Genomic DNA, 24,770 nt, shown 5'->3' with positions numbered 1-24,770 from the left:
TGCTTTGCCAGTCACGGCTATGGTGGACAAAGCTGAGCCACGTGAGGGGAGAAGACAAGTCGAGGAAAGCTTCGCCAGGCTGAAGCAAGTCAAGCTGCACAAGAGAGAGGGAACCTCAGAGACGGAGCACCCAAAGCCAAGACAGTCATGCCAAGGACAACAAAAAGAACGGTAGCCGGGAAGACCACCCGAGCAAGGATTGGAGGGGCACAGAGCCAGTCCTATGGCAGCTGGATGTCTCCACACAGACAGATGTGATGAGGACAGGACATTGGGCCCGCCAAAGCTTTTCAATCCTAATTTCCCCCAAGCTCCATAAAGCCCTCCAGTCCATCACACTTCGTGGTCACGTATTCCTTGTTTTTGTGGTTCTCTGTGTGAAGAAAACCTTCTAAACATTTACAGTTAAATTTTCTCAAGTTCCCCACTGTGTCCTTAATTAACAACTCATCTTAAACTAAAAGCTGGCCTCCACTCTCCTAATTTCCTTAATTATTAAATGCACTTCAGTCAGGACACCTCATAATCTTCACTGGCTTAAACGGAGAAGGTTGTTCACTCTCCATGGTCTCCAATCGGCCCCGTTGCTCTTCTCTGGACTTTCCCCAAGCGCTGCTTTGTCTTTTTTGTAACATGGAGACCAAAAGTGAACACAGGATTGCAGGTGAGGCCTCATGAATGTGTGACGAGGTGCAAGTCTAACACCCATCAGGCTGTAACTCCACACATCAGGGCGCCACCTTAACCAACATCCATTAACTAGGAAAAGAAAATCCGAGCACATCACGCCATTTCTGATGTCACTACACTGGCTACCTGTGTCACAGAATTGATTTTAAAATACGGCGTATGGTCTGCTCCATCCTATACTGTGGAGAGCCTCTCACCTGACACTCCAAATCAGAACCTTAGACCTTCAGATGAGGGTCTGCTTAGAATTCCAAGAGCTAAACTTAAATAAGTGGTGAGGCGGGCGGGTGGCCATCTGCCGTTATGCACCTCAAATCTGGAATACGAGTTTACCGATAGGAAGACGCCAGGCTGATACGGTGGAGCACTTTAAACAGCTGCTAAAAACTCCATTATTGTAACATGGCCTTCTCATCGCTTCATTTTAGATTACATTTATTTAATTATCCTTATCATCATGGTGGCTCCATACTCCATACTAACCCCGACTTTCTCTGCTGTTCTCTTTCCAGTTTTCTGTGGTTGGTGCAGATGATCAAAGCACTGTGATGTCCCTCCATTGATGGCTTGAAAGCCACAGGTCCACAGGGCCATCATCATCAAATTCTTCCAAGTGAAGCCTGAAAACCCTAAGATCATTGATGTTGGGGGGGCTGGGTGGTCTTGTGGCCTCGGACCCCCTGCAGATTTTGTTTTTTCTGTCCTCCCCTGACCACTGGACCTTAACTTTTATTCTATGTTAATAATCCATCCAACCCGCTATTTCCTAACTACAGAGCACCCGGAGGAAACCCACGCAGACACGAGGAGAACCTGCAAACTCCATGGGTCTCCTAACTGCGAGGCAGCAGCACTACCCACTGCGCCACCCCATGTTAATTAGTGTTGCCTAATTTTATTTTTATATTTTCCCTTTCTTCATCCCGTAAAGCACATTATTTGTATGAAAATGAGCTCTAGAGATAAACGGTGTTGCTGTTATCCTCCTTAATGGCTTCAGTCCACAGTCTGGATGTACTGTAGTTAGTAACCAGTCCAGTGGGACTCATACGGTACTACGTCGCCTCTGTCCCGTTACTCATTCTGATGGCCTGCTGTCCCACTCTGATGCCGCTGCTCACAGAAAAGACACCTCAGGTGCGGGGAGCCCTGAAATCAATGGATGGAAACATTCTGTGCCCACATTAGAGGTCAAAGCATTTGAGCAGCAGACGGGTGGCCAACGTCTGCAGGACTCGGACCAGAATGCTCCTCTCCTCCGCTGGCCAGAGTAATGGAGAGTTATGGTGAAGGTCCAGTTATGTTAATCAGTCTGAACCGCTCGGTGACTAACTACATAACAAATACACGTGACGTTTGTAATTGCCTTGTCATGAGGACAGTGTGACATTCTGATAGATATATGTATACTTTAGAAGTGAGGGGCTCTGCCCGCTGCTCACTTGGCTTGCCAACCCCCATGTGGGCGCTACGCACTGACCACTTCACAGCTCTGCCACTCACGTGTGGGGAAGCAGATGTACAATTTAAACAGATTGATATTCTCATGGGAATTGTTACGTATGCATAATAGAGCTAACTATTGTACATTACAGCAAGTAATTAACCAAAAAACAGGACAACGTAATAAATTGAAAGAAATTGATGTTTTATGTTGCATTCGAGGTATTCGTTGCCTTATACGATTTTGTTCAGTTTGGCTTTGAACTTAACACAAAATACTTTTTAAACTTACTCTTTGACTGTAAAACTTCAGTAAAAACAATATTTGGAATGAACTTTTCGTAAATTGCATTGAATTTGGACTCCGTGTTTGGATGTTCATCGTGACAACACAACGTATAACTGCCTGTGACAGAATTTCGTTTCTTTCTCTCTTTTTTGAATGTTTGTCCCTGTGATTTGTTAATTGTCATTGTTAAAGCTATTCTAACGGTCAACGTTTTAATACGAATGGCATATCGAGATCTCCTTTGGTGTCCAATGTTAGATGTCCTACATTACTTTTCTTGTCGCCTGTTAATATCTGACATATCAGAATTGTTCGACCAATTTTCAATACAACTTATCTCGTCCCATCGCATAGCCCATCACTCAGACATGAATTACGCAATAACATTACGATACGTTCTTCTGTCAACCGGTGGGAGACCAGACAGTGTTACGGTTGTAGATATTCTGGGTGATATTGTAAGTTGATGTTTTCATCTTCCTCACCATCAACACCAACTGCTTCAGCACAGTCTATGGATATGCATTTCACTAATCTGCTGTGTAACCAATCAACAATTTTCAGGTTCATTCATTTGACTTCATGGTTTCTTGGTGCTAGGATTGCCTGTGTACTCATATTTTAAGTTGATGAAATTCTTCAATAAGATTTGGACAGAATGTGTCGTCTTTAATTGGGAACTTAAAGTGAGGAGAACGTAAAAAATTATAAGAGCTGAGAATCTGACAAAAGCATTCACACCAATGAGAGGCGAGAGGACCGTGAGAGGGCAATAGTCTCGTCTCGTCTCAAGATTTTCTTTTATAATAGAGAGACTTACTACAAGTTAAAACTAGTAATGATAAAATCTCAGAAACCGACTGGCCAGCTAGCCTGGGGGGATACAGGCGGGCGGAGATGAAAGACCAGCTTGGAATGGAAGGGACAGGTAGAACTTGTGATGCCCCTTCACTGGGTGGGCTGTGATTAGAGGGCTGCATCGTGGCTGAATAGGATTTGTATGAAGCTGGGGGTCGGCTTATCCCATTTGTCCAGGAAGCTGGACTAAGATAAAAACAACAGGAACAAAGAAGAGGCCATGCAGGAGCAAAGACCAAGACAGAGTGCCACCTGGTGGTCTTAGAAAATGAACTGATTACCACCCAGGTTGTCACATATGAACTCTGCGTATATTTGGGCACATTATTATAATATGTAGATACATGTGTAACGTCTCTCCTGCCGGGTCTGGTACTCTAGATTCTAAAGTTCTGCTGGGCCTACATAATAAAGAGTACATGCAGTGTGTCCAGCAGGGGGCGAGAGCTCCCTTGTTGGAATGAGTTCTTTTGTAACTGTGGTGTGTAACATAACCGGAGTCTATACAGAGATACGGAGATACCTTGGAATCCAAACATTAATCCGTTCCAGAACCCCGTCGGAGTTCCAAATCGTTCGAGTTTCAAGACAATTTTTCCCCTTTAAAATAACAGAAACTGGATGAATCCCTTCCTGGGTCCCACAAACTCGAATTTTCAAAATGATTTGAACAGTAAATACACTGGATTTGAAGGTAAACTATTAACAAATAATATTTCAATAAAACTATAAAAACCTGTATTTACCTTAAAAAGGAATGATGTTGGCGCATGTGGCAGCTGGAGGAGGAGAGAGATTACTGCTTGGTAGGCTTTCCTCTTCCTCTTATTTTCTTCACTACACTTTTTAGGACCCTTGGCGAATACTCGAAGTTGTTATTATAAAAAAAAAAAAATAATAATAACACCACAAAACAGACACAAAAGCATCAAGTTAGCAGTGAAAATCACACGAGATGCTTTCACTGCAGCTTCCAACTACGCATACGAGTGGCCCGAGTGCTGGGGAGACGTACGCACAAACACACGCGAACAACGTGCTGGCCGTTCGGATTCCGGGGCAAAATTTGCTCACATTTTTTGTTCGGATTCCAAGTTGTTCGAGTTCTGGGGGCAATACTGTAATCTAAAAAGGCGATACCCCCCTTAGTGATACGGCGGTACACAACTTCACTTTCTTTAATGACGGCTTATGTGGCATAACAGACGAAGGAAGCCAATGACAAGACCTTTGGGCATGGGGGCCCATTTTCGCCATGCAGTGGAAGGATTTTCCGGATCGGATGACGTTAGCTCCCATCCGTCCATCCGTCCGTCGGCTTCATAGGTGTGCCAGGCGATGTGCCAAGGCTTTCTACTCTTTCTTCACGTGCCATCCCAAAGAAGGCAAAGAGGATGCAGTTTCCTGCGGAGTTTGTCACACAACAATAGTACACAATGGCCATTTCGCAGTCGTCTTTATCTGTCTTGTCTTCCAATGCTTGCCTAGCAGTTCAAAATGGTGAACCCCGGTGCTAAATCAGACTCTGTGTCAACTGGGCAGACTGACGAGAGAGATTTGCACCGAGCACAGTGAGTGACTTGTTAAACTTGCTACACGTATTACATACAGCACAGGGTCACAGGGGCGTACGGTGGACTCACGAAGTCTTCAGCCCCTTTGTCTTTCTGTGTTGTGAATTTCATTTTAAATGGAGTGCTAGGGTGTTGTACCCTGTTAGCCATTATGGATGCAATAAGAAGTCAAGCAACATGATGCCTTTTATTGGCCAACTACAAAAATGACAATATGCAAACTTTCAAGGAAACTCAGACCCCTTCTTCAGCCAAGATGAGTGGAGTTGCCTCGGAAGTTTGCATATTGTAGTCTTTGTAGTTAGGGGGTCATTCTACTTGACTACTGTGGCGGACGGCCGGGACGCCCCTTTGACACCTGGACTGGGGGAGCAGACATGGCATGCACACTACATCTCCCGGAAAGCATGGTGGGAGCCCTCCTGGGTTACATCGGGGCCACAGGCGTGGGACTTCAGGGCTCAGACCTGTTGGGCTCCGTGGCCTAACGAGCCTCTGTGGGCAGGAATGCCGCCACACCCGGAAGTGCTGCCCAATTAGGCCAATTACCACCTGGAGCACTTTGGGGAGGGGCTATAAAAGGAGCCGGAGGCCACTACCCAGGGTGCCAGAGTTGGAGAGGAGGAAGAAGAAAAAAAAAACAGTAGAAGAAGAAGTAGAAGAAGTAGAAGAAGAGGAGTAGAAGAAGAAGAAGAAGTAGTATTATTTTTGGGACTGTGCTGTAACTGAGGGACACGGGGAAGATGTGATCCCCAGTAGAAGAAAAAAAATCTTTTTCTTTATTTTTACACGCGCTTCCAGTGTCAGTCTGTGTCGGGTCGGCGCATTTGCCAGACTTCTCATTACATCTTAAATAGTCCAAGCTGCCATTTTCACCGGTTTACACTCAATGACCCATAGTGACAAAGTGAAGACATGTGACCAGAAAGGTCTGTAAATTTACTGAAAATCAAAAACTGAAATGTCTCCTTCCTGCAAGTATTCAGACCCTCTGCTGTGACCCTCCAAATTGGTGACTCCCGTTTGCTTTAACTGTCTGTCTAGAAGTTGACTGGAGACCACCAGTGGCACAACGAACTGACTGAAGGTCATTTAGAAAGGCACACGCGTGTCTGCCTGTGTATGGATTTACGCTGCATGCCAGGGCACTCTCGGTGGCGAGGCGTCCTTCAAGGCAAGGGGATCAAACCACTTCTAAACCGTGGGGTCTATCAAGGAGCACAGGGGTCTCAATAACTGTGAACCAGCAGGACTCTACCCAGAGCTGACCCTTTGGTCAAGCAGAGTAACCAGGCAAGAAGGCAACCAAGAAGCTCTAATGGAGCTTCAGAAGTCCTCTGCTGGGATGAAGGGACCCAGTGGAAGGACAGCCATCTCAGTAACGTTCCATCAATCAGACGTTTATGGCAGAGACGTCAGACAGAAGCCACTCTTGAGTAAAAGTCATTTAAAGGATTCGGGGAGCACAGACAAATGGACATCTTTGGGCAGAACTCCAACCACTCTGTGTGGTGAAGACCAGGCACTGCTCGTCACCTGCCTAATGCCATCACTGTGGTGAAGCATGGTGGTGGCAGTGTCATGCTATGGGGACAGGAATACTGTTCAGCATGGAGGGCGGGATGAAGGCCTCCAAAAACAGAGAGGTCCCTGAAGAAATCCTGCTCCGCAGTGCAGGCCACCTCAGACTGGGGTGACAGCTCAGTGGCCACAAAGAAACAATGCTGAAGTGGCCTGGTGACAAGTACTGGCCTCTCCCCGAGTGGCTCATCCTTAAACCCCATAGGATATGTACGGAGAGACCTGAAGATGGCCGCTCACTGCCGCTTTCTAATGGAGTGCGAGGGGATACACCAGGAGGAACAGAATAAAGCGGCCACATCCAGGTGTGCCAAGCTTGTAGAGACTTACCAGCCAAGACTGGCAAAGGGGCTTCTGCAAAGTACCGAATTCAAGGTCTGAATAGTCAAGGAATGAGAGATTTGAGTTTCTGAACGCGAATAACTGTGCAGACCTTTCTGAACGCCACGTGTGTTCACTTTGCTGTTATGGGGTGTTGAGACAACACATGGCCAATGAATCCATTTAAAATGAAATCTACAGCACAAGACAGCCAAGGGGACTGAATACGGCGTCAGTCGAGCGACGGTTTATTCTTGAAGCTTCCTCTCTTATTTGAATGAGTTGGTCCCCCCCCAGTATTTTTACGGTTCTCCTCCTCCTCCATTTTCCCTGGATACAGAATGTGAATCAGTGTATTAGTTGTCCTGTTTCCATTTACGATCAACTGTTTACTCCACGGACTCACACTTACAGATTCCTTTTTTTTTTTAATGTGCCAGCTCACCAGTTGCCGCCATGGAGCTGAACTCCAGGTGGGCTTGTGTCTGCGATCAGCGCCACTGGCGGAGGTCAGGATGTGCCCGGTGACGTCTGCCACAGCTAATCAAGTGACACTTTGCAATCCCGGAGTATGTGCAGTTTATTCACACGCGCTGCTCAGCATTTCTCATTACACTCATTTTTATGAGGGACATTTCAGAGGATCAAAGCATTCCTTGATGGTTCTGAAATTTAAAAGGGGGGCTTTGCTTTTTGAAAACCAAATTCTCTGCAACCACAGCACTGCCACGCGCACACTGAACAGCCCACCGGCCGTCTCTGTAATAACGGTAGCTTTGAAGGGGGCCTGACGAGTGACAGAACGACAGGCGGGTGTTGAACTGGGGGAGTCACAACTGGCATCCATACCAGTGCCACCCCATGATTTGCTCTCGTAACGCTGGGTTTACCACTTCTGTGTTTCAAGTACCACTGAAGGCGACCTGCGTGATTTAGTTTGTTTGCATAAACATTTGGTGACACTCAAGGACGCCTTCTGCCACGTGTGATGCAGCCAATCAGACACACAAATGAATGTGAATGGGACCAATGTGGTGAGGATGGAAGTTTGCTCTCCACGTGAAGCCCCCTGCCAACCCACCTGATTAACACAAAGACAAACTTTGGGCTGAGGATGGCAGGGAGACAACTGCACTGTCATGTCGATGTATTTTATGTTCTGCTGCTCTGTGTCCTTTCTGGGCGCAATCACCCCGATGTCACGGCTCCTAAGCCCTCACCGTGCCACCCACCAGAGGGTCTTTTATGAGAAACCAGGGAGAGCAGCATTCCCACCACAATAATTCGGCCCACTCTGTAGCTCCTGGTGCTCTTTTTTTAGCTCCTAATGCAGGGTTTGTACTTTTTGTTCAACCAGGAGCTGCCGTGTAGCGGAGCTACTGGGGAATTAAAACTTCAACTCCCAGCAGTCCCTGCGGTGGCTCGGATTGGTCATCTGCTGAGGGTGCAGGAGCTGCTGGGCACAAGGAGGCCGGCGTAAGATTTTAAAGGGGGTCAAGTTCTACAGAGAAAGGAGACGTCTTTTGTGTCTTTTCTGTGAGCAGTGGCACCAAGTGGGACAGCAGCTCATCAAAATGAGTAACGGGACAGTGGCGAGTTCGTACCTCACGAGTCACACTGGACTGCTTACTATCTACAGTACATCCGGACTGCAGCCAGAAGCCATTAAGAAGGCTAATAGGATAACAACACCACCACCATTTATTTCATGAGCACGTTTTCGTGCCACTTTGTTTGCCTTCCCATTTGGCTGCCTGTGGATTCTCGTCTTGTCCTGGGTGGTCTCCTGTGTCCGGCGTACGGACCGTCTTGGTGTCTTCCTGCTGTCGTCCTGATCCCCTCACACGCCATCATCTCATCAGGAAATCCCGGTAGGACTGGCCTGATCTCTGGACTCTCCACCTCCATCATTTCATTTCAGCAGGTGCCGTTTTTCATGGGCGTCATCGTGTGCGGTTTCTGTTAGTGGTTAGTTATTGTTGCGTTCGTGTTTATTCAAATCGCCGTAAAGGGAACTGGGGTGGGATCATTGTTTCATTCATTATTGTCGAATACATTCTTGAATTTCCATTTTATTATCGGTTGCCTTTTTGTCTCTGTGAGGGTGTGTGTCTGTGCGAGTCGTGCGTTCCTGGGATCCCCACTGAAAAAATAAAAATAAATGAATAAATCACCGAACCTCAGCTGGGTTTGAGTCCGCTACAACCGTGGGTGGCAAGCCCTGGCACCATCTTACAAAGCTGCCACTAGTTTGGACTTTGAGCGCCACACTCCACACCATACCATTCTTCATGCCAAGCTCCTTAATAAAAGTGAACTCCAACTCAGTCTTTAGATCAGGGGTCTCCAACTCCAGTCCTGGAGGGCCGCAGTGGCTCTAAACCCTTCTCTTAATTATACATGTCACAATGTCGAGGACACTTACCAGATCATGACAAGAGTTTTGCATGCAGCTGAAATAAAACACATCAGAACAAGACTGGGGTGGCCAAGTGCACACCCACGCGTCCAGTTGGTGTGTCAAGGACAAGACCACCAGACTGAAGGGCCGAGAGAGGCAAATCACTCACCTCTCAGGTGGCTCATTCATGCAGGTGGCCATGCTGTCCGTTTCTGCCATTCCATCCAAGGATCAGGGGCCTCATGAATAAACACGCACAGAAATGTTGCGTAAGCCCGTTTCCACGTTCAAATCGCGATGTATAAAACCTAAACTTGCCGTAAAGCCACGCACTTTTCCACGGTTCCTCATACCCTGACGTACACAAGTTCTTCACTCGGTTTTGCAGACTGGCAGCGCCCAGTGTCAAAGCAGTGCTACTGTTCCTGTGCGGTTACCCTTTCTTTCTTAGATTCACATTCCTGACGCAGCTTTATAAATACACTGAAACTAACCGCATATTGTTTATTAGTGTAACGCATCTGATTGTGATTAACGTGTAACAATATAATGGGCACAGAATGGCCAAACTATTCTAAATACCAGAACTGCTTTAGCGTTGTTACTCTCACTGCACCACTCGGAGTATTTTTTATCACTGTATCTGAGTGTGGAATCACAGCAGCTGATCACAAAGAGAATTATCAGGATACAGCATCAAGCACACGCCGCCTCAGCCATGCACACAGTCTATTTGAACTGCTCTCGTATGTCAAACACTTCAGAGCCTTTCCTGTACGGACCTCGCGGTTCACAAACAGTTTCACCCCAAGAGCTCTAAACGCACTCAGTCAGCCATCAAGTGCTCCTCGTAGACCTGTGAGGACTTATGAGTACAATCACCTCACTGGAAACTTGAGATACAGTTAGAATATCACACAAGCTGAGCCACTTTATAAATTTACATACGATGACGAGATCATTATTAAGACGAATTGCAGCAAAATATGTTGATTATATTATATAGATACAACTTTAAATTCATTTAAATAATCTATATTGTTAATTAAACATGTGAGGACACGGTGCTGCAGCGCTAGCAAGTTCACGGATTGTTCCTGCCTCGCGCTGTATTCTTTCTGGTGCTGGCGCAACGCTGGAAGGATAGATGGATAGAATAATTTAACACGTACTACGAAGATATTTCAATGTTCCTTAAAAGGTTTGAAGAATTGGCATTCTAAGCTTACAGATGGTTTAATGTCCATTACAGAGCTGACTGTGTGGCGATTGGGTATTTGGAGAAAGAAAAGGACGGACAGGAATTGGAGGTCAGTACGTCTGAGAGAGATAGCACTGCTACAATAAATGATTTAATCGAAGGTCGCGCACAATCACTGCGCCACCGTGTTCCCCTGTTTAATAACTCCTATCATCATGAAAATGATATCAAGTACACATCTCAGTATTTTAATTATTCAGAGAGCTGTAATATCACGAATGTCATGGATTCTGTGTCCTGTTGGAGGAAGAGAAAGCCCGTTAAGAAGCACGTAGTGATTGACACACACAGAGCACATTGACGATCACATACAAAACAAGACATTTAACGTGCGACTTTAGTTACGATGGGATTTGAGAAACTAGTAAATTAAACATTTATGATGTTCTACTTTAATGACAAAATAAACTACGTGATTAAAGTGGAAATTTCGACATTAAAGTTGACATTTTGTGCTTTTTTCCCCCCACTGTGTCCCTATTTATTTTTTTCTCTGTACCCTAATAAGCTTTCCTATGACACTCAGACGGTGGGCTACGACTCCCCTTTTCACGGCGACTCTGATATCTGACAACTTCTTTTTTTATTTCGGGTACTGTGTGACTTTGTGAACTTGAGCTTACAGGTTTCTAAGCCACGCTATGTCACTCGATCAACTTCCTTTTGTTGATTATTCCACGGTTTAATTAAACTAATTGTATGTTTTTCCTTTGCCTCCACTTGGTATTCGCTGAAATTCTTAGATTTTCCCCCCTTGTTTTTCTCATTGTCTTTTCACAGAGCTTAACGTCTATTTATATTGATTTGCATATTCAAAGAGGTGTAATTCTGGGAGGAGACGGGGCGGGGCAGCAGGCGTGTGCAGGTGCGTTACTTTTCACGCTGACCGGGATTTACGTAGCAGAAGAAAATGGAAGTTGGCGTACGCATCTGGATTTGTCTGTGCGTACGCACATTCCCGCCTTTGTGCTTACGTCCTATTACAGTGCGAATTCTACGCACGCCGTTATACATGAGGCCCCAGGCCTGAAGGTGTTAGGGACCACTAAGACCGAGAGCCACCTCCTGCCCTGTTACGCTGGCTGTCTTCATATTTTACCGACACTCCCATTTGTACCCTGCTTCTCTCTCCGATTATCTAGAAGAAATGTGGCCATCTTGAAGTGCAGCAGCAGTCGCTCCTGACAGTGACCAGGATGATACGAGTGAACGCAGACGGGCAGGAGATGGGAGTTGGCACATGCTGTGCAGGTCTGTGGAGCTAAAAGGAAAAACGGGGTCACCCTCGGGCCCCCCACGAGAAAACAGTGCTCTAATCACTTTGGTTTTTTTTCCCCTGATGCACATTACTGTCAAGTGATCCGAATTAAGTGTGAGTTCCTCAACACATCCACCACCGCAGACACAGACGTCGCTCCATTTATTGTGTAACTTCACTGCTGAAATACGTCCATTGGATTATAAAGTGACCAGAGGTGCAGTACACCAGCTAGCTCATCAGGATTCAATGGTGGCTGTGGATGGGCAGGCAGAACGGGGGTCTGCTTCCTTACCTGGACGGGAGGCTCCACGCAGGCAGGTGACCATCATGGCCGAAGCCACAACTCAGAAGAGACGGCCAGGAGGGATGGATGGACAGCCCACCAGCTGTTTAATCCCCCAGGACACGAGATGGCAGCAGCCTTCCGTATCGGCACCCATCTGGGGACAAGCAGGGAATGCTGGGAGAGATGTACGCAGCCCTGCTGGGGGCCATGGGTGCAGCAAGGGGGCGCTGTTGGGAGATGCGCTCTCCAATTTACAGGGACATATGTATGACTTGGAAGTGCTTCCATCGGGCAGTGGCCCTGGCACCGGGTCGTTAATTAAAGGGACCGCACTCCCTTATCCAGACCAGTCGGAGTTGGCAGGGCGTGGAGCGACACTCGGCGGTGCGAAGAATCGGAAGGAGAACCGATCTGTGAGGCAAGAAAACCTGCGCTTTTGAACCAATATGGAAGTTCTTTTTTAGTTAATAAACCATCCTTTATTTGAACCCGGCACTATGCGTGATCGGGTTTGGGGGGTCGCATCGGTTACTGACACCACACCACACCACAGCACACCATCACATGTCTCAATTTCAGCATAGGAGGGTCGCCAGCTGGCCGAGGTCATCAGTGCCTTTGGTTTTGTGTTTCTGAAACGTGCCAGTTCCAGTTTTGATTATTATTCTTGTTTCAAAAACAGATTTAAAGTACGAAAAATATGGTTGTGTCTTTTTCCCCCCCAACGCCATTTTGTTTTTCATGAGTGCCGCCATTTTGTGGAGAGGCTCCCATAACGTTACTAAGGCCTGGAAATGCGCGGCTCATGACGTCCCCACCATAACTTTCTGGGTGCGTGTCCGGTAAAGACCTCAGCTTACGGTTCATTTTCACTTTTCTGTCAGCAGAACAATCCCAAGTCTGGCCGTGGAGGTCAGAAGTCTAATTTCTCCACAATGGCTCCTGGCAGAAATTTCTGTCTTCTTCTCCCACATGGCCAGCCAGCCAGCCAGCCACAATAATTCATGTAGTGCTGTGGCATACGAACGGGGATCCCGGACAGGGAAGAGCATGAATTATTACCTGGACGGGACGCCCGACAGAAACGTTATTGAGGCGAGAGCTTGGGAGTGGGTCCATCCCCCCTACACTAGGTGGCAGTGCTCCTCGTGTAAGAGCCCAGTTGGGACACCTGCAGGGGTGCTAGGGACATGGAGTCAGGGGGTGCAGTCCTGTGGGAGTCCCCTGGGATCAGCAGAGGGCGCATTCTTGGGTTCGACCTAAAAGAAGGGCCGCTGCCACGGATGGCGGAGTTGGAGTCAGGAGCGAAGGTGAAGATGGAGTAAGGATAAGAAGAGCCAGCAGATCATTTATTGTACAGTTAGTGGTTTACTGTTATTATTATTATTATTATCGTGATTGGACAAGAGGAATGAGATGAAGGTGCCCGAGAAAAGAACACAAATCTTTCTTTTATTCTATTAAACGTGTGGTGCATTGCTGGGACGGTGGTTTGGTGCCCTCTTGTGGGCACAATGCGTACATCCCGTTTGGGTCAGATTTGAGCCTCTTTAACTTGGAACACCAAAACCGCCATCTTTCCAGCCTGAAATTTGAAAACTGCCATCTTATTGGCTTGAAATTTGAAGACTTTTCCAAACGTCACACAAAATGTACAAAAATATAAATATTGTCACAAAAACGATCTCCGTCCACACGAGCGTTTGCATAGCATTCACAAAAGCATCTCTGCCCAGGCTAAAAATGAGCGAAAACGCAAATGATGTAGCCGGACACTTACAACTGGCAAGTGGGCACTGGCAAAAGTGCCCTCCATGAAGGGATGGCAACATCACCAGTCACCGAATTTACCACAAAACTGTAGCAACTGGTAAATAAATGATTTGCCTTCAGCAGATGCGCGTGCCATTCAGACAGCACAACACACAATTTGGAGTCACACAAGTAAGCAACACAACAAGCGCCATGGAAAGCAACTCCTTTAGGTTCACTATCTTGGCCTGTGACCAATCAGGAAACCAGACATTGTAACGACCAATCAGAGTCTGCGTTTTCAAAACTCTCTGCCCAGCCAAACTGCAACACTGAGCCGACATTTTCAGAAACATACGGCTCTGGAGTGACTTTTTAAAAGCCTCCTTCCAGGGGTTACTAATAGCGGGGTAGAATGAACAACATGTGAAAATGGAGACTGACGGCTGCGCTTTTAAAGAAAACCCAATAGTGTGGACATAGAAACCTTCTATGGAAGACAAAAATCAGCAGATATCCTTGACTATTGGAGGGCTGGACAATCTCGATAGAGTGGCAGGTAAACACAGCTACCAGAAGAAGACCGAGCGCTCGCCATGTTCTGCAACACAACTGGTGTTTCTTCCCACAAGTCCTTTGTGATTTGAAGTGAGCCAAACCAAGCAGGAGGAGCTGGAGGTGGCAGCTTTTGGATGGGCACGAGTGACTCCACTCACAGAAAGATGGCGCCATATTCCCCACGCGCCATCTGCCTGCAGCGCTTCTAAGGGCCGACCACTCCAAAGTGACAGAGGAGGAGGAAATGCCAGTTCTGCCCACCACAACAGAACCAGGAAACCAGCACAATTGGCAGCGAGTACAAGGAGAATATTTACAAAGGCCACGCATTCCAAGATTTCCAGCTACTGTCCTTAACGGAAGGAGGAGACTTTGACATTTTAATGATTGTGCCATGGTATCGGTGAAGGTTAAAGGTCATTCTGTTGTTGTTAATCTGGCTGGAGTGCCAGTTTGGGCGACATCACGCAGGTGCAAAGCAGATCAGAAGTGGGGTACGCTTATTGTACGCATGAGTGAAAGGTCTGCTCACGGCTCACGCTGGTCTCACAAAGTATCATGGGCCGCTGGGAAAAAAAAAAATGTTCATCTATTCCGGCCAAACCGTGAATTTCCAAGAGAATATTCGTCGATCACGGTCACAAGGGAACTCGGCAAATTTGCTGCAGAAAATCAGAACTACTGAGGAGTGAGAAGTGGTTTTGGGGTGCAAGATGCTCTGACCCCCAAAGGTCAAGTGAAAGGGCAATTTCCCCTCAAGGATTAATAAAATTTAGCAAAAACAAGATTTAGGGAAGGGTCAGAAGAAAGTCACGTTTCACAGTACCAGGGGTTGATGGGAGTTTACCCGTTGTGACAAAACGAGACTCTAGACATGATAAAGATTTGGGGCAGCCACCCGTATAATCTGTTACTGGCTGCAAATTAGAGAATTATAAGACCAGAGTCCAAAACAGAACTGAAATCCAGAGGAGGGGAGATCCGGGGGAAGTGACATCGTCCTCAGGCCAGGGACCGGACGTGACATGATCCGAGTTGAGGAGGCGGCTACTGGCGGGCTTTACCGGGAGACTTAGAAAAAGGGTCAGTGCCATGGCGGACATGTTAAGAGTATTCTGCAAGCCCTTCCGCCGCCTCCTCTTCGCACGTGTGCGACACCGGAGACGATTTGGCTGTTTTAACCTTAACGGTGTGCGACTTTACATGTGAACGCTGGAATGTTTAGCCGCTTAGCTGCGAGTGCTTCAGTAATTAAAATGAACTTCTGGATTTGAGTCCATTTGCATCTATCATGACGCCAGGCGACGTGCTGCATGTTGGGTGGACATGCGAGTCAGGAATTTCACTTGACAACACGACGGCGACTGCTACTTTACTGTCCCTGTAGAACTGAGCTTAACGTGGGTGGGTGGGAGCTCAGAGTCTGGACTGAAGTCAAGTCAAGTGAATTTAACTGGTCCAAGTCACCTCAGAGGAACAAACCAACCACTGCAAGATGAGCAGAGGGGAGCCTAGCAAAGTAGACAACACGTGAGCCTGGCGGAGCGGGCACGGGCACACACAGCAGACCCCTCCAGACAGCAGGAAATCCCCCCTTCTGTGGCAGCGGATGCTCACCTGCCTCTCGCTGAGGTTGGCCTGCAGTAAGGTGTCCATGAAAATGTGCTGAGGGCAGCTTGTTCCTTTCCTCTCCTTGATTATGTCCTTCATCACCGTCTCCACGTACATCACGGCTGTGGGCACAAAAACGGAAAATGACAGGAGGGCTTTAACTGTTGAGGGGGCTTCAGGCAGGCGTGACCCTCAAGGATCATCAATAACCTGCACAGGAGCCCACGTCTGCCAGTCAAGCTTTACATCACGGCATCAGCGGTATGTAATATTAAGGTAAAATGCACGATGAACCATGAAGGTCCTGAGGCAGGTGGCACAGCCTGCAATAGTCCAGACCCCCAATCAGAAGAAAAACTAAATCAAGTGAAGGTCCACCTAAGAGCACAGCACAAACAGGAAGGACGGCTTTTTAGTGTTAGGGTCACCCTGTTAAACCCTTTATCATGCAGAGACCTGCAGAGAATGGCACAAGAATGGCAGAGTGGTGGCTCTGAGGCGAAGGATCTGCGCTGGTATCCCGAAGGTTCGAATCCTCGTCCCTGCCAAAAGAGATCCTACTCTGCTGGGCAAGGCCCTTAACCTTCAATTGCTCCAGGGGCGCTGAACAATGGCTGACCCCTAAGGGTATGCGAAAACGAACAAATTCCTAATACAAGAAACTGTATAAGGCAAATAAAAGAACAAAAAAAAAAAAAATTTGAGGTACTGCACTTCAGCATCTCTCCTGTTCGGAGACCCCCGGTAGTGTCCGAGTGTTAAAGACCTGTAAACCGTGTAACTAGTGCCATAAACAAAAAACAGACTGCTGCCTCGTGCATTGGCACCACAGCACAGGGTCAGACTCTGGGCACCTACAGCCGCAGACAAGCGACTTGACCAGGGGACGCAAAAACACCGACGATGATGATGAGGGTGCAATTAAAAAAAGAGGTGAAGAACTATTTACAGTAATGTAATGTCAGACAAGTCAAGTTCAATGTAAGAACAGTACCAGTCACAAGGTGCTACTGTACACACAGTAATCAGAGTGATGCCAAAGTGATGAGAAAATCCAACAACCATAAACAAAAAGCCTTTTCTTCCTCCTTCTTCTTCAGTAGACAGTCCATGGTGGACGGACAGAAAAACAGTCAAAATCAAAAATTATTCACAAAGACAAAAATGAAAGATGAGCTCCCGCAAACCCTGATGACTCCCACCCAAAAATCTCTCCAAACGGCAAGTCCACTGTCCTCCCTAACATGTCTGACCTTAACGCGCTCCTCTCTCGGCAGTAAAGAAGGGTCTGCAGGCGTGAAGAACGGTGAAAAGGCGGCCAGGACTTCAGCTTTATATCGCTAGCCAATCACTACTCAGGTCTCCTGGGGTTAGGGTTAGGGTTAGGGTTAGGGTTAGCAGGCAGCATCCTCTGATCAGGTGCAGGGTCCCAATATCACACCTTCTCCTTTTCCCACACAGGTGTAAACATGCCGTGCCCGCTGCTGGTTCACCTCTGCAGGTAAGGAACGCGGTCAACTTCCATCTCTCCTACTTCGTCATTTCACCCTTCCTTGTATTCTCTCTGCCGGCCACTTTCTATTTCTCAGCACTCTGATGTTTTCCTCCCAGCAGTGGCTTCAGGCACACACTTGGCTGTCAGGCCGCTTCAATGTGAAAGCACGCCTGGGGATAATAAAACGGTCATCGGGCACACACCTTGGCATAGTGCCACTTCAAAACTGGAGAAGCCCTCTGACTAGCAGGCCTTATAAATCAGAGGGGCGGCTCGTGAGGGAACACCAAACGGCAGTGCAACCTCACGCAACCACCACCACATTCTCCCTTGCGAGAGAACTAAAACAAGTAAAGACATTTTATCTTATTAACTATTTAACTGAACACGATCAAATAAAAATGGCTACAATATACGAAACGCTACTTTTAAATGGTCTGCTGACTCAGCTTATCATACAAACAGAAGACGGCTTTGAAAAAAAAAAAAAAATCACACAAGCTGTTAGCGCTAGGAGCGGGACGAGGAGGACAGGCCATTCAGGCCAACAGAGCTCGCCAGTCCTGTCCAGCCGCAGAGTCCAAAGTCACATCAAGTCCAGTTCTGAAAGTCCCTCAAGTCCTAATGTCCACCACACTACCAGTCTCTTATTCCAGATGTCTGTGGTTCACTTCACACTGTTTGGGCGATGTTTCCCCTTCACAAGTTTCCAACTGTGTCCCTGTGTTCTTGATGAGCTCATTTTAAAGTCACCATCTCGATCCACTGGACTGATTCCCTTCATCATTTTAAACGCTTCAGTCAGTCAGGTCTCCTCTTCATCACTTTAATGGCTCAGCTCTTTTAATCTTCATCACTCATCCCCTGTAGTCCTGAGTCAGCCGAGTCGTCTTCTCTGGACCTTCTCTTGTGCTGCTGTGTCTTTATGGAGACCCAAACTGCACACGGGACTCCAGATGAGGCCTCACCAGAGTGTTAGAAAGCCTGAGCTTTTCCTGTGACTTGTACTCCACACGTGAAGGCGCTATAACACACTATTAGCCTTCTTAATGGCCTCTGAACATTGTCTGGCAGTTGATCGTGTCGAGTCCGCTACGACTCCTAATTCCTTCTCATAAGGCGGACCTCCCACCTCACATTTTTACTTCCTTTGTGTGATTCTTTACATTTCCTGACATTAAACTTCATTGTCCACAAATCTGCCCAAGCCTGTCTGCTGTCCACGTCCCTCTGTGAGGATATAATGGATTCTCAGTGATCTGCCAGTCCACCTATCTTGGTATCCCCTGCAGACTTAACCAGCTTGTTCTTTATATTCCTACTTAAATCATTTATGCATATTAGAAATGATCAGACAACACTTGGCTAATCCCAAAACTAAACGCCAGCAGTATCTCAGATAAACGCACCACGAGTCCCTTCAAGATGAGGCGTGTAGGGCAGCACACAGAGGGAGGTCCACGCGCCCCGCCGGGGGTATTTCTGTGCAATTAGCCGACACTTCAGTAACGTACGACTCTGGGAACAGCGTGGATTATGATGTGTGCGGTGGACTTAACTTCTAGTAAATACAAACTGATTGTGTGTAGCTGGAAGATTAACTTTGGAGCGTAACGGTTCAAAGGACAAAAACACCCCATCAGTACAGAGAAATCGAAATAGGACGATAGGCGAGGACTTTCAAAGTTAACAAAGGCTGAAATAAGCGATTACCAAGTGTAGGGGAAGCCGATCGGAGCGTCCCTGCCTGGCCTACATTGGCAGTGTACCTTCAATAAATGGTGAATCGCTGGATTGCTGGTCAATTGATGGTTTTGATTGGAGCGCACAGCACCGAGGATGATGAAGGTGGTTTTGTTTCCGTGGATGACCAAGCAGGTGTGGTTTTGTGGACTTTTTGAAGTGAAAGTTGGGTAGTGCCGTGCCACCTTCAGCGTTAGACCTCGGTAAAGTCAGTCAGTCATTTCCTAACCCGCTTAGTCCTGAACTTTTGGTCTGCTGGAGCCGATCGCAGCTATCCCAGGGTGCCAGTCCATCGCAGGGTGAACACACACAAACACAATCACAGCGGGGCCAGTTGAGTACCCCCAGCCCACCTCACCTGCATGTCTTCAGACACGGGGAGGACACGCAAACCGGGTGGCAGACCCTGGCCTCCTTACTGCGAGTCAGCAGCGTTCCCAATGCCATTTGAATTCCTGACTTATGACCTCACAATCGAGTCAAACTTCTTAAGCCCATTGGTGTTTTGCTAACCCCCTGGCAAACAAGTTAAAACATTACATTCATTTAAAGAAGCTGAGCTGCCATTACGTGTAACACAAAGCTGTCAACACAAACGCAGCAGGAGAGGCACGTCGAGTGTCCACCGCCGTACTGATGTGGCCTTCGAATGGCATCTAACAGTTCAGTTTCAGTTTGTTCTAAAGCTGGCATGCCGTTGTGCCTTTGAATGACCTCTTGGGCACGGCCATCAGCAGTGTGTCTGTCTGCAGTGAGAGTGACGACCTCGTGGTCATTGAGAGGTTTGGTGACCTTGGCGGTGACATTCATGCGACTCTGGTGACTCTTCCTATGAAGTCAGTAGACGGACTGGGAGAGCATGGGGGGGTCATGAGGTCACTGAGGGGTGTGTGGCGCTCCCAATATCTCTGCAAAAGGACGAAGGTCCAAGTCTTCAGAGTCCTGGTGCCCCCTTGCTTGTGAGACATGGACGCACTCCAGTGACCTGTGACGAAGACTGGACTCCTTCATGTGGGTCTCTAGGGGTCCCGCTGGTGTGACTTTGAGTTACATGACCTGCACTGTGAGGGAGCGGCAGTTACGACACTACGGCCATGTGGCGCGATAAGCCGAGGGTGATCAGCTCACAGGACCCTCGTTATTTATGACCAGGCCAAGGGGATGCCCACGTGACATCTGGCTGTGGCAGAAAGATGGGTAAGACTGGACCGCGTGTCTGCCAGGGGGTTTGCCAACCGGGATCCCTAGCTGTGCCGTCGTGTGGTGTACCAGTCCAGGCTCCCCCGGCTGACCTGTGATTTGCCTGAAGGCCCCCGTCCCACCCATGAATGCCGATGAGTTACCCCAGAGTGGACAATCGCATTGAAATAGTTCCGATTTTTTCCAGCATTACATTATTTTATCTGTGAGATGGCAGCATAATACTGTCCCGAGAATTAGTCAGGATTCCTTGACGGATCATTAAACATCACCCCGAGTCTGACTCGGGAATAATTGGAATTGCATACAATTCCAAGGCCAGGTAACACTCAGGGTAAATGCCAAGGAGGTGAAAGAAGAATGTGTTTAAATATATATGGGGCATAACGTAACTGTGCCAACCGGGGATGACATCAGCACAGCGTTAGTAGCATTATGAGCTGGCATTCCATCATTCAAACGAGCAGCTTCAGTGCCAGCCAAGAAAAAGGTCACATGACCTCCATTCTGGAGACCCTTCTGGGGAGAGCAAGCGAACTACAAGAGAACTGAAACTTGCAAAACTCCGCTGGGCCGATGCTGGCAAACACTGCCCAGCTTTACAATAATTTTAACAGTCTGTCGAAATGCTGCAGCTGGCATCCCCCTGCCACCTCCACAACCACACTTGTCTGGCAGGAACAGCTCCATTGCCACCTTTGTCTTGCTAGGCTGTGCCACTCCTTGAGATGCCAACATGTGGCGGCGGTGCTCAACATACCCTTCTCGTACTGTGCCTTCCTTGTCGAGCTCTTCTCAAGAGACCCATCGAGAAAGCCTTTTCCAATCTCTGACCAGATCTGCCCGTGAAAGCAAACAAAAAGTCAGCAACCCGCCGCCTCGGACGACAGTGCCCGTTCTCCCCGAGCACCGACTCACCGTGTCGTGGTTTTTGCGGAATTCAATCACTTCCCTGTCTTCTATGAATCTGCTGCCCATGGTTGTTTGGGTGACCGCTTTCATGGCAAAGCCTAACAGGTGCTGACACAGTGGCACATGTTGGGAAGCTGGGTAAGATGCCCACTTGTCCACCAGTTCATCAGCCAGCTGCAAAAATGACTCAAAATGAAAGAGAGCCTTGAGGTTTCACAACGTGGGGTCGTGAGGCCACATCACACACAGCCAACAGGCTATACGGGGGACCTCGGGGGTCCGCCAATCGCTTACCTTGTTCAGGAGAGAGATGTTGCTCTGGAGAGTTTTGCTGACAGCCGTCTCGTGCATCTTCTTCCGAACGATGCCCTCTGTACCGTCACTGGCATGATAGCCCAACAAGGGCTTCAGCACAGTTTCAAAAGGATCCACTGCAGAGAGGCAGGAAGAGGGTGAGACGACACGAGCAGGAAAATCAAAACTTGGAAAGCAGCTAACGGGGAAAAGGGGCTGAATGACTGGCACGAGTTCTACAGGGTCTTCAGGGCAGAGGTGTTGCGGGTTCAGAGGTCCTGCCGGCCAAACCCACATTCTGCAGGGGTCGCCACCCTGGCACATGGTCTCTTATCTACAGTAACTAAGAGTGGCTTGGAGGAGTTGGCACAGCGCTTTATGTTCACACCGTAATGGAGGGTCTCACCGATTAGGAACATACTGGCAGGGGGAGTGAGGCTGAGGGGAAGACTGGCATAGCAACAATGGTGGGGAGCAAAAGGGAGACCTACGTAAGAGCAGGGGAAGGGACTGGGGGTCCATGGTAGAGTTCTTTATGTGTAAAATGACAGGTAAGACTGGCAGAAGAGGGAGGGGGTTCGTCCATTGGCACCATGGAGTAAAATTAATCAGATTTAAAATGACAGACAAGAATGAGGGGTTGAGGGGGCATCAGTGCTGGCATGGAGGAGATCTCATCAGGTCTAAGAAGATGGGCAAGACTGGCATTATACAGAGATGGGGTGGGAGCTAGGGGTGGCATCAAAATGACAGTGGTGTGTCTTGCTTTAATGAAATATCTGGATGGGCTTCTGGGACAGCTCTGCAAACAAGCAGGGTGGGCTGAATGGCCTAAAATATCGAAAATATTTCAAAATGTCCGCATCCTTCTGTGCGAGCGAGCAGCGATTACCAGTCATGGAGTACCCAGGGCTGCAAGGTTCGTAAAGACAGCTCTGCCCACTGGGGTCTCGGCATTGGCGTGGTGAACGCACGTCGTTATTCTAACCATTTCCTTAATTAGTAGCCAATTCCTGCTCACTGTCTCACAAACCAGCTGCCAGTTGACAAGAAGCACTGGGCCACCAGAGCCAAAATGACATTTGGGAGGAGACCCCGGGAGCAGAGAGGACCGCACAGCCCCAACGCGGGGGTCTCAGATTCACTTCCATAGCAGAAGTTACTTTGCTTGGTTTAATGTCGGCTCGCGCTGCCTAACAGATGGCAAGACCCAGTCCGGGAGTGGGGGGCCGAGGCGTAGGGTCCGTCAACCTCGTCGGTGCACTGGAAGGATTTTCAGGATCGGATGACGTTGGCTCCCATTCATCCATCCATCTGTCCGTCCGGCCGTCCGTCCGTCCGCCCGCTTCAAAGGTGTGCTTGGCCGTTTTCTCCACATGCAGGGTGAAAATGCAATTCCAAACAAGCCAACTGGCGAGACAGACACTGCATCTCATAGTCCGTCTTCTCATGTGGTGGACCCCTGTGCCAGCTGGGCACGTGGGCAGATTTATGAGGTAGACTTGCAGAGAGCACAGTAAACTTATACGCTTATCACAGATGTCGGACAAGCGCATGTAAAGGTGATATTCACATAAAATAAGAGGAAAAGAAGAAAAAAGACTCAACTCTGAAATTCCGAGACCCCCTGCCCGCCCCTGAGTGCCCAGACTTACTTGTCCGGTTGGGATTGCTGTGCTGCTGCAGAAGCTCCAGAGAGCCCAGGCTGACCACCAGACGCCTTCCAAACCAGAAGGAAGCGGCCGCGCCATAGCGCTCGTGCAGCGCCACCAGGAAGTCGTGAAGGCCGCCCCGGTTCACAATGTCTGGCAGGTTCCCGTCTCTGAGGAGAAGCGGAGATTAACAGACCTGAGTAACGGCATTTCAGGAACTCCATCTTGTGCCCTGCCAAAGTCCGAGTGCCCCCATTGGTGCCCTGCTGCACTCGCCAACAAAGCAGTGGACCTGAATGACAGAGCATCACCAGCCCACGTGCCCACGTGTTCTGATGAGCCCCTCAACATACAAAGGTGGGGTCTCCACACTCCCACCCTGAACTTACTTCTCTTCCGTCGGTGTGAGGCCAGGAATTCCCAGAGCTGTTCTTGATGCCTGAAATGAGCGAAAGGTAAGAGTCAGTGAAGCGTCCTCCCGTGTCCGGTGGGCATCAGACCCCTTAAAGCTGACAGACGCAAGGCATTAGAGGGGTCGGCCTTCTGAAATGAAACACATTGAGGAGGAGGAGGAGGAGGAGGAAGAACAAAGTCACATCTTGGGCTCAGACAGGCCAGGCCGGCAGTGCAAGGAGCCACAGAAGAGCAGGCCACGTCTGCCAAGAGGACATCACGACGAGGGCCGCGGACGGCAACTGAAAGGGGACGACTCGCGGGGGGCCACGGCAAAAACACACAAAATAGCTCACAATTACTGGACAGGTGGACCACCCCGAGGAACGAAGACATTATTAATGAAGGTCACTGACCACCGTTAAAAATGGACGGATTGGATTGCTATGGTGGTGGGGGTACAAACAGTGGGTATACCCTCCAAAATATTCACAAAACCAAAGACATGTCTCCAGCTGCACTTACTCAACGTGAACGGCAACAGTTCAGAAAAATAAAAACCCACAATCACGGAGACCCCCGGTGTCAGAACCCCCTTTAGGAAAATGGCCTGGCTGTGCCATACATATTTTTCTCTACCAACCAAGGTTAAGGAGAGTCCACTTCAAATGTATAAGTTAATGTTACTGGAAGAGGAAGAAGAAGAAGGAGGACGACCCTTGGAGACCCTCCTGAAAGCGAGCATAGAGGGGCACAAGACGGCCAGACAGAGAGAAGCCGCTGCGTGGCCCATTTTTAAGCTACTAGAAGAGCGGCCCGTAGATGAAGCGTCGCGCGCCCGCCATCAAAGTTCGGGACTCAAAGGGGAGACGGAGAGCCTGGCACTCACAGCACAGGAGCGGACCCTCGGTGTTCGACTCCATCAAATGAGCGTCGCTAGCGAGCGCAGAACGTGCCACACGCTTCACATCACATGGTGCCTGGGTGTCCAGGGTTAGTGCCTGCCAAACACTTGGATCGAAGATCGATATTCAAATATCCTTCAAATTTATGTTAGACACGTCTCGTCTGAAGGCGTAAACCGACATTCGCCTGGCATCCCGTCGCTCCAGACGCACTGCGCTGATCTGCACTTCACTTCCTTGATCAGCCATTTTGTGCCCTTCAATGGTTCGCTTGTTCTCTTGATTGGTGA

The 24,770-nt window shown here is 48.4% G+C and overlaps 1 protein-coding gene across 1 annotated transcript in view; it reads right to left on the bottom strand.

Annotated features, from left to right (window-relative positions):
* The window catches only part of LOC120531945 (cytochrome P450 20A1), a 37,004-nt gene that overhangs the window by 2,520 nt on the left and 9,714 nt on the right, over positions 1-24,770 (bottom strand). The window contains exons 2-7 of the mRNA XM_039757827.1: positions 23,572-23,621; positions 23,186-23,352; positions 21,531-21,667; positions 21,243-21,410; positions 21,085-21,163; positions 15,893-16,008 (exon numbers count right to left, since the gene is read on the bottom strand). Coding sequence (XP_039613761.1) covers positions 15,893-16,008; positions 21,085-21,163; positions 21,243-21,410; positions 21,531-21,667; positions 23,186-23,352; positions 23,572-23,621 — 717 coding nt within the window. The remainder of the gene's footprint in view (positions 1-15,892; positions 16,009-21,084; positions 21,164-21,242; positions 21,411-21,530; positions 21,668-23,185; positions 23,353-23,571; positions 23,622-24,770) is intronic.

The sequence above is a fragment of the Polypterus senegalus genome, chromosome 6 (assembly GCF_016835505.1).
Source record: "Polypterus senegalus isolate Bchr_013 chromosome 6, ASM1683550v1, whole genome shotgun sequence".
In the NCBI taxonomy this organism is placed as follows: domain Eukaryota; kingdom Metazoa; phylum Chordata; class Cladistia; order Polypteriformes; family Polypteridae; genus Polypterus; species Polypterus senegalus.
This window is presented reverse-complemented; position numbering and strand designations above follow the sequence as displayed.